The 15754-nt window shown below is 45.0% G+C and overlaps 1 protein-coding gene across 36 annotated transcripts in view; it reads right to left on the reverse strand.

The window, feature by feature from the left end:
* The window catches only part of LOC135502483 (phospholipid transfer protein C2CD2L-like), a 121526-nt gene that overhangs the window by 28943 nt on the left and 76829 nt on the right, over positions 1-15754 (reverse strand). For 24 of the 36 annotated variants that reach the window (XM_064795380.1, XM_064795379.1, XM_064795375.1 and 21 more), the window contains 5 exons: positions 15430-15441; positions 13744-13779; positions 5284-5313; positions 555-627; positions 7-159 (listed from right to left, as the gene is read on the reverse strand). In XM_064795380.1, the coding sequence (XP_064651450.1) occupies positions 7-159; positions 555-627; positions 5284-5313; positions 13744-13779; positions 15430-15441 (304 nt within the window). The remainder of the gene's footprint in view (positions 1-6; positions 160-554; positions 628-5283; positions 5314-13743; positions 13780-15429; positions 15442-15754) is intronic. The other 12 variants (XM_064795373.1, XM_064795357.1, XM_064795344.1 and 9 more) reach the window with 6 other exon arrangements.

Here is a 15754-nt window from a genome sequence, read left to right on the forward strand (position 1 = left end):
ACCTACCTGTGGACTTTGAACCTGATCCATACTGGTCAGGAACGCGTAGATGCTTTTCCCTATCGGCGCGATCGGCGCTGTGGGAACGAGGTTTTTTATTTCGGCTGAATCGTTTCCGTAACGTACTGGCGATTGAGCTTGATCGTTTTGGTTTCTTATCTACAAAACAAGAGAAGAAGAAATTCGATAAAAATTTGAAAATTTCCAATTGATAAATTTCAATATTGCTGTTGTGTAGAAATCTATATAGTGGAACCTCCCTTAGCAGACACCCCTCTATTAAGTGACCCACATCTGGAATAAGATAATACCAAGAATTCATAAAGACTGCTCTTTATTAACACTTGATAATACTGGATGTAAAAAAATTGTGAAAATGAAAATGAGAATCATAATGATGTCAGTAAAACTCTAAACTACACCTCCATGCTATTTACAACTGTGTGCATGGATTATGATAATGTATGTAATTTATGCGCATAGATTATGATAATGAGATGAATAATGCATATATTATTCAAATGAGCTGTGCCTCCAGAGACTCCTTTATTTACCTCTGACGTCGCTTGACGTTGACGACAGACGTCCGTCATCTTTCAATTCTTCCGTCGGAGTACTTTGGGTCATCTGAAAAACATCAAAAGAAATTTATGGAAAATTTGAATTAATCTTTGGGTCAGAATTTAGTGGAGGATTTTAAAATGTTTTCACATAGTGTTAAAGGGGCTCTTTCATCAACACATGTCGAGGAAATCTCGAAATAAGTGTCCCGTAAAAGCTTGAGCACCAATTTCGGTGGCAATAGGGAGCTTTTTTGCTGCCTGTGCCTCAACGCCAGAAAATCCCAAAGGTGTTTGAAATCAGGTGTTGGTGGCTGTCTTCCACTGCCGCGAGAATCAAAATAGGTTGATTCCAAACTCTAGTCAATGGTTGATATGAATAAAGACCAGCAAATGCTTTTATCTAAAACTCCATGTACATTTACACAAGACCTTTCTGTACAAAATTGTAGTAAAAGCATTTACTTGTCTTTATTCATATCGCCCAATGCCTGAAGCAGCCTGGTGTGCAAGCAATTCTGTCAGATTTTGAGTTAGTGGCCAGGCGTAGGGTTTGCAGGATGGAATAGCATATTAAACAAGATCGATGAATATGAAAGTGAGATTTTGACATACAACAAGAACGTGAAGGTAATAAGAAGATGAAGTCAATACAACATACGAAATGAAGAAAATACACAGCGACGATGAAAAATTCTATTCCGACACAAAGATTTCAAACTATATTTTCATCTTTGAACATAAGTCGGTCCATTCAATCCAGTTGGTTGGCTTCTAACCTCGTCAGATCTTCAAAATTTCCTGGATAAGCTCTTGAACTCCACAGAGGAACTTCCAAGAGGTCCACTGGGTAATCCACTGCACACCTGAAGAAGTTTTTCAATGAGGAACGTCCGTTAAACGTCCAGGTGATGATCCTCGGGAGGGGGTGCACCAGATGCAGCCTTCTCTCTTTCTGGTTCCTGGACCGGCCCCTGCTCTATCCACTCAACTCCTAGACAATGGAGTTCTCAAACTTATCATTCGAAATGCCAGACGCAGCCTTCTCTCTTTCTGGCACCTGGACCGGCCCCTGCTCTATCCACTCAACTCCTAGACAATGGAGTTCTCAAACTTATCATCCGAAATGCCAGACGCAGCCTTCTCTCTTTCTGGCACCTGGACCGGCCCCTGCTCTATCCACTCAACTCCTAGACAATGGAGTTCTCAAACTTATCATCCAAAACGTCAGACACCAAGCTAATCCTTCAGAACTCCTGCAGCAAATCCATCCAGATGTCTTCGAACACCCCAAAGTAACAGGGTGTGAACATTTCTCAACATCAAAAGCGTACAACATAAAAGAGCGTGACTAAATTAGAAGTTGCAGTACGTAAATTGAAAGAGACAGAAAATTAAAGTTAGACCACTTTAACCCTAAGATATTTAAATCAAGTTGTCAAGTATCGAACTTAGAGTAAAATGCGATTTTTAAAAATCCCTGCCCAGGTAAAATTTAAGTACATTTTACAAAATTGAAACAAGCACAGTTTTAGAACTTTGAACCAGGATGAAAATTACACACAGTTTGCAAAAGTCGAATTCAAAAATTACCAAAGCTTGCATGAAAATACATCAAGCACAATTTTACGGCTCACAAAAGCTAATGGACCAACACAGTGTGAAGATTTGAAATGTCGCTACAATCAAATCAAATTTAGCCTAAGGCATCAAATTATTTGACACATTTTTCAATCATGCATTTATCATAAGAATTGAGAAACATTCTCAGAATATGCAGTGTGGTCAGGGCAGTATTTATCTTTTAGGCCCTGTGGAAGGGAGGGGCCAATGGGCTATCTGGAAGGGGACGGAATGCCACACAATACTTTTTTAACCCAAAAGGAGCCAAATCTGCATGAAAAATATCTTTTTCAGAGACGTATGGGAGGCAGATGCCAATGACGCTGACATTTTTTAAATCCCCCATTTTTGATATTTTGGGCCATGTTTTTCTCATTCATTAGCAGATGAAATCAAAGGAGTATGAGCAACCTGACCTTGACCCATTTATTGACCTTGACACATCAACTGACCTTGACCCATTTAATGACCTTGGCCTTGACCCATCAAATGGCCTTGACTCATCATATGACCTTAACCCACTTAATGACCTTGACCGATCAAATGGCCTTGCCCCATTTAATGACCTTGACACATCATATGACCTTGACCCATCAAATGACCTTGACCCATCAAACGACCTCGACCTATCAAGGTTACAAGTTCAATTTCAGAGCCAATCTTATCAACCAAATCAAAATTTGCATATTCTAAAAGCATACATTTCCCGTAAGATGTGAAAAATATTTCTAGATCTATATAATTATGCTACAGAAGCGTTTAATTGTGCACTGCTCACATTCATACAGAGTAACTAATTTTAACAATATCCATCAATTTTATACCTGATTCCACTGACTCCGATGAGCAAACTACAAAAACAATGTTTTGTCGATCATTTTAAAAAACATTTCAAGAACATTTTCTGAATAACTGCCAAACCATAAGGTCAAAATTGCAGTTGCAGTATTTTCAAAATAGACTTTGAACTTATCTCGTTTTGTTTGGAATGTTTTTGGCATCAGAAGACAAGCGTAATATATAGTACTGCCTAACCAGTTATACTGATGTTGTTGAATACAGAACCAAGTTTGATGGGAGATTCTAAAAGGCTTTGCCGGTCAAAATATATCAACCATTGTAACAGAATAACGTCAAGCCTTGTTTTGATTACAGCAGTCCTTGGTTGCGGTCACAACCAAGGACCGCAACCAAGGACTGCTAGGTTTAATGTGGTGTCAAATGTTTACTCCAAGCCCATTTAGAATAGCGCTCAATACCTTGCTGCTGGTCCTTGGTGGTCTATCAAGACCACTCTGATTAAATAGGTCCAAACCCCTTGGTCAGTGCCTCAAGTTTTGATCAACAATTTCTACCCACAACTATCAAAAGCAAAAATTTGACCATTTTTCATAATCTTTACGAAACACAATAGAAGTTTTTACAAGAAAGAAGCTTGGTTATTTCTAAATTTTACTATGCCAAATAGAGAGAAAACTAGAATCTGGAAGCATTTTACATTTTACGCGTTTTAGGTATGCTACAACCACAAAAACACTAAGAGGGCGTAAGAAGAGAGAAAGAGAAAAACACAAGGACAGGAAGGTGACTATTTTTTCGATTATTCTAAAGAATATTTTGATTGGCAAAAAATCAGGTAAAGCCACAACCGGTCGAGAGTTACAAGTGCAGTGAGATGGTTAAGAGACTTACTCTAATTTCACCAATATAAGACTGCTTTATCAATTGCTAGGCAACCGACGCATGAGCCAGGGCAAAACATGACGTCATGGCCATCCGAAACTGGTTTCGTCCACTCAATGTCAATCCAAATTGATTATACTGAATGGCATCGAACGACCATGCACACATTTTGGAGCCTGATTTGAATATTTAGAAATGGTCTAACATCGGTGAAACTAAAGTACATATGGTACTAGTATTCTGTTGTACAATAATATTGGTCAATATAAAAGTGTATGTTCCTTTCAAGATGACAGTGCCAAGCTTCTGACGGAATTGGAATGTTATTTCAGAAGTGTCATTTTCATCATATGCATTCATCAGACAAGGTTTTGGCGAGTCTTCTGTGTGCCCGTAACCAGTATATTCAGAACAACAACAGAGGTCGTCTTGGATGGTGTCCCATCTCTGCGCGGAATTTTACATGAATTATAAAGCTTGTGTGAGAGCAAAACTGACTTCCTATGAGCACCCTGGAGAATCAGTACCCCAACCGTCCATGAATCTAATCTCAATATTGTGTATTCAAGGCTTTCCAACTTTCCAAGCAGCCTGCCCTGGACAGTGTCTGGGAAAATAATCTTCACCACAAGAAAAACAGTCAAAATGTGTTTATTTTGTCATTTGTTTGCTATCCTCAAGACAAACCATGGAGCATTTTCCTCTATATGTGATGCAAATCATGTTTGAAGAACCTTTTTACCAGATGAACAAAATGGTCTTTCATTGTAAAACTCCGACAACAGTTTTCAAAACATCATTTAGATACTTTCTCCTTTCCTAAGACAGGCTTACTCGGAAGTTGGAAAGCCTGTCTATTCTGGCAAGCCAGATAACTCATTCTCGGCAAGATGGATAACTGATTCTCGGCAAGCTGGGAACTGATTCTCAGCAAGCTGGGAGAATTGATTCTCAGCAAGCTGGACAACTGATTCTCTGCAAGCTGGATAACTGATTCTGGGCAAGCTGGAAACTGATTCTCGGCAAAATGGATAACTGATTTTGGCAAGCTTGGAGAATTGGTTCTCGGCAAGCTGGACAACTGATTCTCTGCAAGCTGGATAACTGATTCTGGGCAAGCTGGACAACTGATTCTCTGCAAGCTGGATAACTGATTCTGGGCAAGCTGGAAACTGATTCTCGGCAAGCTGATAACTGTTTCTCGCAAGCTGATAACTGATTCTCGGCAAGCTCGGAACTGATTCTCGGCAAGCTCGGAACTGATTCTTGGCAAGCTGATGATTGATTCTCGCAAGCTGATAACTGATTCTCGGCAAGCTGGATAACTGATTCACGGCAAGCTGGGGAACTGGTTTTCCAGGGTGAAATGTGCTGGTGTGATTAGAGGTTACAACGGAATCATATTAAGAATAGTTACCAAAGTTGGAATCGTAGATTCGCTGGGCGCCTGAAAAATTACATTAGGTTGATGTTGAGATAAGTTTTTTAGATCTTACTCTAAATCTGAGATTGCCCAAAAGCAAGAAGTGTTCGGTGCCTTGCTCAAGGACACAAAGAAATATTGGAAGAATATTGAAAAGAAGAATGAAAAGAAGGCAACAGAGTTTGACAAAAGCGTCAGAAATACATCACATTCGGTAAACCCAGAAATATTGGTGGCCATTTTTTTCGCAATTTTACGAATTAGGACACGTTGGAGTACCTATAACCACATCACTGTGAGATGTTCCACTGTATTACTACACATCTGTGGCAATGAAAATAGGTCACGCACGACGTCATGCATTTATCTGCACTGGCCCAATAGGTCATTAGACCGGTATTCCGGGCAACAGTAACATGAAGCACCGGACTAAAATACCGGACGACTGGACCAAAGTTGTTAATTTATCATTTTGACAACCATGGCACATAATTGAAATTTCATTTAAATTTTTTTTGTGGCCAAGTATTATTGCAACTGTCAAAGGAAAAACGGCAAATGAATACTTCCAGGTTTACCGAATTTCACATCAAAGGAACTCATTTACACACACAATAATTCAACAAACGAAGTTGTTTTATGATATTCAGACATATTAAAAGATTTATCGAAACAGACTTTGAAAGTATAAGTTACTTACTAATTAAGAAGTTATTTAAAACTGTAAAGTTTATATGCAGCAGTTCTCTCTCAGTTTATTTTTAACAGAAACTTGATATATAAGATTTGAAATATTTTCTCTTAAAGGCAGACTTTAGGTAGGGCCACATAGGCCAGAAATGTTTCATGAAATTGCCAATAGGGGTCTCTTTATCTCACTGTACACAAGCACTATTTGTGTATGCTACCCGGTCATCCACAGGCATAGACACCAGGTACAAGAAACCTTGGTTTTAAGGCTCATTCAAAGGATCGTGAAGAGACAGGATTTTTAGTTCCTTGAAAGCCACGCTAGTTCATCCAGACATTTCTGCATTCTCCCCGGAATCAACCCATATTGAGTGGTAGCCAGCAGTGTTAACCACTAGGCTACGAGCTCCTGTACAATCCTGGGTTCAAACCCGGGCCCTATTGCGTGGTAGCCAGCAGTGTTGACCACTAGGCCATGAGGCTCCTGTACAATCCTGGGTTCTTCCCAGGATCGAACCTGGGCCCCATTGCGTGGTAGCCAGCAGTGTTAACCACTAGGCTATGAGACTCCTACACAATCCTGGGTTCTCCCCGGGATCAAACCCGGGCCCTATTGCGTGGTAGTCAGCAGCGTTAACCACTAGGCTATGAGGCTCCTGTACAATCCTGGGTTCTCCCTGGGATCGAACCTGGGCCCTATTGCGTGGTAGCCAGCAGTTTTAACCACTAGGCTACGAGGCTCCTGTACAATCCTGGGTTCTCCCTGGGATCGAACCTGGGCCCTATTGCGTGGTAGCCAGCAGTTTTAACCACTAGGCTACGAGGCTCCTGTACAATCCTGGGTTCTCCTCGGGATCGAACTCGGGCCCTATTGCGAGATAGCCAGCAGTGTTAACCACTAGGCTATGAGGCTCCTACACAATCCTGGGTTCTCCCCGGGATCAAACCCGGGCCCTATTGCATGGTAGTCAGCAGCGTCAACCACTAGGCTATGAGGCTCCTGTACAATCCTGGGTTCTCCCCGGGATCAAACCCGGGCCCTATTGCGTGGTAGCCAGCAGTTTTAGCCACTAGGCTATGAGGCTCCTCAAGCTCCTACCTAAAGTCCCCCTTAAACTGACGCTATCTTCACAGTATTGATCTAAATGCCCATTTCCTTACAAGAAATGGCCATTTTGTTAGTTCATACTTACCTATGGAACACTTTTGCATGTTACTCCATTTGGGCTCAAACACAAGAGTATCCCTTTAATTTTCTAAAGGGAGAACTGAGTTAACAGCTCGGCCGCCAGGCGGCGCCCTGACCGATCCCGCGAGATCGCGCCGATCTCATGCCGCCATATTTAGTCTTTACTCTTGAGCGTTAATAAAGAGTATGTCCCGTTTGTGGGGACGGCGGGAGGGCCGTGTTCCATAGGTAAGTATGAACTAACAAAATGGCCATTTCTTGTAAGGAAATGGGCATTTTGTGTCATTCAAACTTACCTATGGAACACTTTTGCATCGAATCCCAGCAACCTATTGGAGGTGGGAAACGAGGACTTACCTAAGGCTGAGCTGTTGTTCCATCCAGGAGGCACCACCGGCATATTAGCTAAGGAGGACCGCCAGGGGAAAGAAATGGGGAGAACCGGAGGACCGGTATTTTGATCTCGGTATTACAATCATATTATAGAGAGTAATAGACCCATTCTCCGGAAAGCGCTAGAATTGCGTAATAAAACCATCTTCTTTCCGGCAACAGAGCTTAGAGCAAGTAAGGCATGTTGAAGGGTGTAGAATGAGTTATTGCTAAACAACAATAAGAAATTGCGTCCTTTCTAGTCTACTAGGGGTTGCCTGGATGTTGAAGATAGGGCATATCAAAAATGGCGCAAGATGCGCGTTTGACTCTTCAATCGGGCTTCCCCCCCTTTTTTTGATCTAGCCAGGATCAAACAACATGCCCCGCAGACACAATCGGGCCGATTGTGTGCATGCCATCTACGAGGGAAGAAACGTCTCGTAGGTAGAAACGAGAGAATGTGGAGTGATTACTCCAACATGCAGCGGAAACGACTTCTTGAAGAGCAACTCCTCGGTAGTTAGCCCAGGAGGTGGCTAGTGCTCTAACTTCATGCGCTGAGATGTTAGCTAGCGCACGAAGATCAGAGGAAGTCTTCAAGGTGTTGTAGGAAAGACGAATAGTCTCCACAATCCACCTTGAAATAGTGGCGGCCGCTATCTCTCGTTTATTTCCCTCCTTATAGGACAAAAACAAACGCTCTCTCCCCTGGCGGATACCGGGAGGTTTTGTCCTATGTAGAACTTTAAGGCCCTGACGGGACATAAAGTTCTGTCAGGAAGATCATAAGAGATCGTTCCTGACAGAGAGGGAATAGTAACCGGGGGCCGAGAGGCGGCCGGTCCCTGGTTCTTCGCCAGAAATCCTGGTATAAAAGCCAGGATAACCTCCCCTCCCTCTCTAAAAGCCAGCTTCTTAAAAGAAAGTGCATGGAGCTCTGATCTCCGTTGGGCGGTAGCCAAGGCTACTAGAAAGACCGTTTTGAGTGTCAGATATTTCATGGATGAAATAGACATGGGTTCAAAAGGATGCCTCATGAGCACCTTAAGGACAACAGAAAGGTCCCATTTAGGGGTGTTGTGAACCGGTCTAGGACGCTCTAATAACATTCCTCTGAAAAGAGGGGTTATTTGGTCCTCCCAACGAAGATCCCAGGTGCTTAAAACACGGAGGGTAGAAGCGATGGCGGACTTGTACCCTTTTATAGCCGTGACAGATAGTTGTCTTTCCGTGAATAATTCAATAAGGAAATCAACTAATCTGTATATAGAGGGAGAGATCGGATTAACTCCGTTCTCCCTGCACCAGGAAGTGAAGGTAGACCACTTTCCTTGATACACATCAAGGGTAGACCCCCTTTGAGGTGCGGACATGCGCTTGACAGCGATGTCCAAAAAGCCTCTCTGGTGGAGATGCAACTGGATAAGTTCCAGGCGTGAAACTTGAAAAATCCAGGGTTCTGGTGGTAGCATCTCCCCAGGGGGTGCCACAGGAGGTGCTTCCAAGTAGGAAGACTCCTGGGGTGATCTATCAGGAGCTCCAGCAAGGCTGGGAACCAGGCCTGATTTGGCCAGCAAGGTGCGATGAGAGTTATTCTCACCGGATGGCTGGTCAAGATCTTGTTCAGGACTGGTTGGATGAGAGGGAGGGGTGGAAACGCATATGCGTTCAGCCCGACCCAAGAGGCTGTAAGGCTGTCGACTTCCAGGGCCTCTTCGTCCGGAAGTGGAGAGTAATAGATGGGAAGGCGATTGTTCAGCCTGGTGGCGAACAGATCTACCTTCGGAGATTGCCAAAGGCGACAAAGGTCGTCTACAATCTCCTGATGGAGTGTCCACTCTGTCTGAACTAGCTTGTTCTGACGGGACAGGGCGTCGGCAAGGATGTTGCGATTGCCCGGTATGTGCCTGGCACATATCGATACTCTAAGGTCGGCACAAAGATGGTAAAGCTCCCAAGTTAGCTGGCAAAGAATGCCGGACTTTGTGCCTCCCTGTCTCCTGACATATGCTACTACTGTAGAATTGTCGGAGAACAGGGTTACTCTCCGATTCTTCAGGCGAAGGGAAAGAGCCCTCACGGCAAGAAGGACAGCCTTCATTTCCAATATATTTATTGGAAGAATGGTCTCCTCCCTTGTCCATAGACCTCTTATGGACATGTCCCCGTTGTTCAGATGTGCTCCCCACCCTAGTAGGGAAGCATCTGTGAACAGGGACACTTCTGGGGGCGGTGGGGCAAGATCTACACCGCTTTGGAGACGAGTCTCCGACTCCCAGAAGTTCCAGACGTTCTTGAGTAGGTATTGAGGTATCAATACCAACTTGTCTAATGGGTCCCTGTGGGGTTTCCATAGAGACATTAGAAACATCTGGATGGGACGCATATATAGACGGCCAAGGGGGATTTGGTCTGCTGCCGAATTCAGAAGTCCCAAAAGGCTCAAGCATCGCCTTGCGGGAGCTTGAGTCCTTCCTCTGAATTCTGCGACGAGATGAAGAATTTTCTTTATCCTGTCTAGGGGGGGGGCAGCATTTTCCCTATGGCCGTAAGGAACCGAACTCCAACGTAAACGAAGTCTTGGGATGGTATGAATTCTGACTTTGTTTCGTTGATAATCCAACCTGCGGAAACTACTTTTTGCTTTAGAACCTGAAGTTGTTGCAGTAGTAGTTCCCGCGATTTGCAACGGAGTAGCCAATCGTCTAGGTAGTGATGGAGCTTGAACCCCATCACGTGAAAGGGAGCGACGAAGGCTGTGACTATCATCGTAAAAATTAGGGGTGCCGATGCCAGACCGAACGGCAGGGCCCTGAATTGATACGTCTTTCCTTCGTAATGGAATCGAAGGAAGTGTTGATAGTCTGGATGGATCGGTACATGTAAGTACGCATCCATTAAATCCATCGATACCGCCCAATCGTTGGGCTGTATCGCCGTTGCTATAGACCTGGTGGTTTCCATCTTGAAATGAGGAACATTCAAGAAGGTGTTTAACCTGGAAAGGTCTATGATCAGCCTCCATGTCCCTGCTTTCTTGGGAACCAAGAAAACGTGGCTGTAAAAGCCGGGGGAGCATGGATCTTGAAGGACCTGGATAGCTTGCTTCTCCAGTAATGTCGCGACCTCTGCTTGGAGGGCAGAGGCCTTGACTGGGTCCTTCGGTGGCTGAACTGGGGTTGGATATATGGTAGTCGGGGGGGGGGGTACGGTTGAAATCTAGTTTCACTCCGTACCTCAACATGTTTGGGACTGGGGACCCCTTTGGGCACCAATCGTCCCAAATGTCTGCAAATTTTTGCAGACGGCCCCCGACTACCGGAGTCGGCTCCTTTTTGCGTCCGGGAGGAGAAAGGAGGGGGGAGTCACCTCTTCCGGCCAGCACCCCTTGGGCGAAAGGAGTGCTTAGTCGGACCGGATCCACCCTGGTTAGAGGAAGTATTTTTCCTCTTTCCAGTCCGGCGACCCTCCGCTTCCCGTCGGAAGGATCCAGCAGGAGCAGGCTGACTAGGCGGGGTAGGCCTAGGCAGGACCTGCCTGGCGTACGGGATTGAACCCGATGCCTGCTGGGGCCTCTCTATCTTTCTAGCGTTAGGTAGAGAGGTCTTGGCCCTCTGTGTCGCAGTGGGGGCATATAATTTGTCCCAATCTTTCTGTGCTTGAGCCGCCTCTTGTACAGAATCTGCGAACAGGAAAGAACCGTCCATAGGAGCGGTTCTTAAGGCCCCTTCCAGCTGGAGGGATCTGATGACATTGAGAGAGCCCAGTGCGGCGTCTCGACGGAGTAGGACGCTATTTGCTGCGGTCTTGGCGGACAGTGCAATAGCGTGCCTAATCGAATGTGACAAGGATGTCACAAGCGATTTTGTGTCATCAGATAGTGACTCATTATCTTTTAGGGATCTGGCTAGGGCCAGGTTAGTGTGCTCTGCGTAGGAGAGCACCGCTAACGTGTTTTTGGCCAGACCCTCTTGTGCTCTAAGGTCTCGGTAAGCCGAGGAGGAGGTCACCCTAGGCACGAGTTGGTCCAGCTGTACATCGTCCTTTAATATGGAAGTCGATGCTGCAGCTGGACAGCCGGCCGAGCTGACTCGATAATAGTCAGCGCGGTACTGCCTAACGGGAGGAAGTTGTGCCGTGAACAACTTCCCCGGTTTACACCAAGCTTCCGGTCCGACTGCCGGAAGGACAGGGATGGAAGTACGTTGGTGGGCGCCTTGTGAGTCTCTGATTGTACGCTCCAAAAGTTCAGAGACTGCTAACACCGACGGGGAGGGAGGAAGGAATTCAAGTGCCCGAGTGGAGCCTTGAGAAACCTGTGGATTGGGATCCACTTCCTGTCCCCAGAGTGAAAAGGTCGGTGTTGACAAGGCTGGCAGTTCCGGCGGGGTAGGGCACAGATCCTGCGGGAGGTACGCTCTGATCAAGGATCTGAGTGTCCTCATATCCGACAGGATACTGGCCTCCTCTGGTGACAGCTCCTCCTGATTGGGGGAGCGGTAGCCTGGCTGAGAACTCTCGTTCTCAGAAAATTCCTCTAAAATAGAGGAGTCGGATGGTGGGTATCCGATGGGACCAGGCGCACCAGAGGAACCGGAACCCTGCTCCAGATGGCTGAGTCTATCAGAAAGACCTGCTACCATCTGGATGAGCTGGGACAGTTGCTGTCCCGACTCGGGTTCCGGACCCGACGTGCAGCTTCTCTCAACGACGGGCGGTTGAGGCGAGGGTGAGCGCATAAGCGAACCCTGGAAGCCGTATGTGCGGGCGAATGGGTCTTCCGGAAGCGGAAGTTGCCCATATTCTGAACCAGAGTTCAGATGTCCTCCCTGCGTAGCTCGTTCCATGGGAACGACGCCTCTGCTACGAGGAGGGGGTGGCACTTCTGGTTGGTTCCACCCAAGAGGTTGGCCAACGTAGGAAGGTGCCTGCATTTCCGGTAGGACGAAGTCCGAAACCGGAAATGCCCGTAACTCCTTCGCCGGTATGGAGCTACCGGAAGCCCTTTTAGAAGGAGGTACGGAGGGCGGAAACGCTGTTACCGAAGACGCATGGCGTTTCGGAGGTGGCGTTATAAGGTCCGGCCCTACTCTACTGTGTCCGTGAGGACTGGGGTTATTTCGCAGTAAAGACTGAGAAAAACCCCCAGTAGAGTCTTCGGTTACTGAAAAACGGGAACCCGCGTCAGTAACCGGAACTGCAATCGGCGGACCGGAAGCAGGGTGCTCCCGCGGGTACAAAGGGCTTGTACTTGGGGGAGCGGACGACAGGGGAACCGGAAGGTTCCCTGAGGTCCGGGGTATATTAAACCCTTGGAGACTTATTGGATGTAAGTCTCCCTTGGGACCACAGACATTAATAATGTCAGATCCCGCATCCTTCGCAGCCGCGGCCGGAACCGGAACTCGGCTGACGGAAGGGGTGGTGGCGGGAGGTTTGCTAGACCTCCGGGTTATATGCCCGGAAACGGAACCGGAAGAGGGTTTAGGCGTCTTCGCGGCCCGTTTCCCGCCACCAGACGCATTCCTTTGTGGTGAGACAAAGGATGCCGTCGGAGGGGTACGCCATATAAAAAATGGTACCAATGACAATAAAAACACTGGGAACCCCAAGTAGGCCAGAAAGGACGCAATAATTAATGGAAAGGAAAACATGCCTACTTGAATTAAACACTATTGCAATGGATCTGAGTCTTGTTTATTACAATAGAGCGGAGAATAGCCTACTTAACTCTACCCTACCAAGATCAAAATAATGGAGCCGGGTCGACTAAGCTAGCTAAGAAAATGTCTATAATTAAATAGACTGGACAATACTAATGCCAAGATTAGTTTGGCGGTCTACTCCGTAGGTGAATGAACCCAAAAATCGTCTAGACTTGGCTGGTTGAATTTGGTTTTAAATCGAATTCACGGCAGCTTTGAAAAAACGATGTGCTTCGTAGAAGCACAAGAGTAAAGACTGAATATGGCGGCATGAGATCGGCGCGATCTCGCGGGATCGGTCAGGGCGCCGCCTGGCGGCCGAGCTGTTAACTCAGTTCTCCCTTTAGAAAATTAAAGGGATACTCTTGTGTTTGAGCCCAAATGGAGTAACATGCAAAAGTGTTCCATAGGTAAGTTTGAATGACACAAAATGAATGTTGCATGAACAAGCTAGCCACGGCAAAACGGAAAACACAGAATAAAAGACGGAATTACCTGTTTTACCTTTATTTCTGGAATCTGCACTGGTTCCTAATAAAGTTTAAATTAGAACAGTTAAAGTAGAGGAACGTTTTATCAAATAACTTAAAAATTAAAATTTCTGGATCTTTGTTTTTGATAAGGCCAATTGCAAAAAAAGTAAGTTGTTGCAAAAATCGGTGTTAAGGGGGTTAACTTGAGATCAGGATCATCGTTCGAAGTGATACCAGGGATGCCAACGGCCCGAGGCATGAAGTTTGAAAATTTCTACTAAAAATCTTGTTTTCGGATCAGCACTCCCTTGCACCAAAATGTCTCTAAAATGCTTAGTTTTGGTCCAAATTTGAAAATTCAAAGAGCCACGGAGAGTAGAGATAGAGATCTATCCATCCAAGCTATCATATGTAGCATTTACTAAGGAGAAAAAGCCCGAAATTCACCTAAGGTCGGACATTTGACATCGCTTTGTTACTGCTTGTCTCGGCCATCCATGCAAAATGACTCACATCTTTTTTCGTAACATCTTTTTTAACAATGGAAATACAACATCAGAAATAACCATTAATTACACACTCACAAAGTACAAATACTCTTTAGACGCTACTTAACCGGTTGAACAGCTGATAGCATGTATTAGCATTAATCACACAGACGGATATGACCGATTTCCGATTTCCATCTTGATGCTATTTGACACCCTCCGAAATGACTTACACCGTCACATGTCAACATAACACACAAGAACAGACAAATAAGTAATTAACAGATTTATGTCTACAACCCAGTAGCTACAGGGTGGCCCAGAATTATTTTCCCTACGTCACATGATTTGGAAACAGAGTATTGTACATTTTACATGTAAGCTGTACAATAACCTGTTTCCAAATCATTGGACACAGGGAAATAATTCTAGGCCACCCCGTTCGACTAAGTCAGATACTGAGCATGTTTATATTTACAAGTTCTCTAGATTTGTTGGATGGGTGAAGCAACCGCACACAGGCAATTTTTGTTCCCGCAACATAGCCATGACAACTGGATGACTGATTGCGACTGAACCTGTCACTATCAGTGGCCATTTTCTAATTACAATCATCACGTTCTCATGGGTACATCGAAAGTCGCACTGACAAATATTGCTTGTCTGCAGAGTGCATTAGGGTGGCTATATTGTATACACACTGTTACTTTTTATACATCAGAAAGGTACCGTGAGATGCGTTGACACTGGCCGAAAATGGGGTGAAATTGTACCTTGAATCAAAAAGATGTTTAACGATAACTCAGTGGGTAAACATATCATAGCCTGGCCCAAATGAGATTTTTTGAGGTGGGGTTATTTCATCCCCAAGGCCAATTTCCCCCACTTTACGGTAATGAGATTTTTGTAGGTGGGGTTATTTCATCCCCAGGACCAATTTCCCCCACTTTACGGTAATGAGATTTTTGGAGGTGGGGTTATTTCATCCCCAGGCCGATTTCCCCCACTTTACAGTAATGAGATTTTTGGAGGTGGGGTTCATCCCCAGGCCAATTTCCCCCACTTTACAGTAATGAGATTTTTGGAGGTGGGGTTCATCCCCAGGCCAATTTCCCCCACTTTATGGTACGGTTTTCAAGTATAAAGGTTAGGATGATTAGATACATGGTTACCAGGGACCACCACAGACAATACCTAAGCACAAAATATGCTTTACAAACCTTGCTGGTGGCCTAAAATAGATGAATAAAAGAGTCGAATTTAAACAAAGAAAAACGATGGGAAAAATTGGTGAAAAAACACCAACTAAACGAAAGGGAGACTTAGGCCTCATCAGACAATTTTCAGGTTGACCGATTCAACAATGGTCTGTGCGTACCCGGACTTTCGTCAACCAGAGCCACATTTTGGGAAAAAAATCTACTTTGCTCACATAATGACGGACTGATGATATGTCTGATTCCTGTGATGAATTTTTAAAGCGCAGCCCTCCGACCTTTGCCCAACTGCAGACTGTCAAATTGTTAATCCCTCCCTTATGTTGCA

The sequence above is a fragment of the Lineus longissimus genome, chromosome 18, assembly GCF_910592395.1.
Source record: "Lineus longissimus chromosome 18, tnLinLong1.2, whole genome shotgun sequence".
Taxonomy (NCBI): Eukaryota; Metazoa; Nemertea; class Pilidiophora; order Heteronemertea; family Lineidae; genus Lineus; species Lineus longissimus.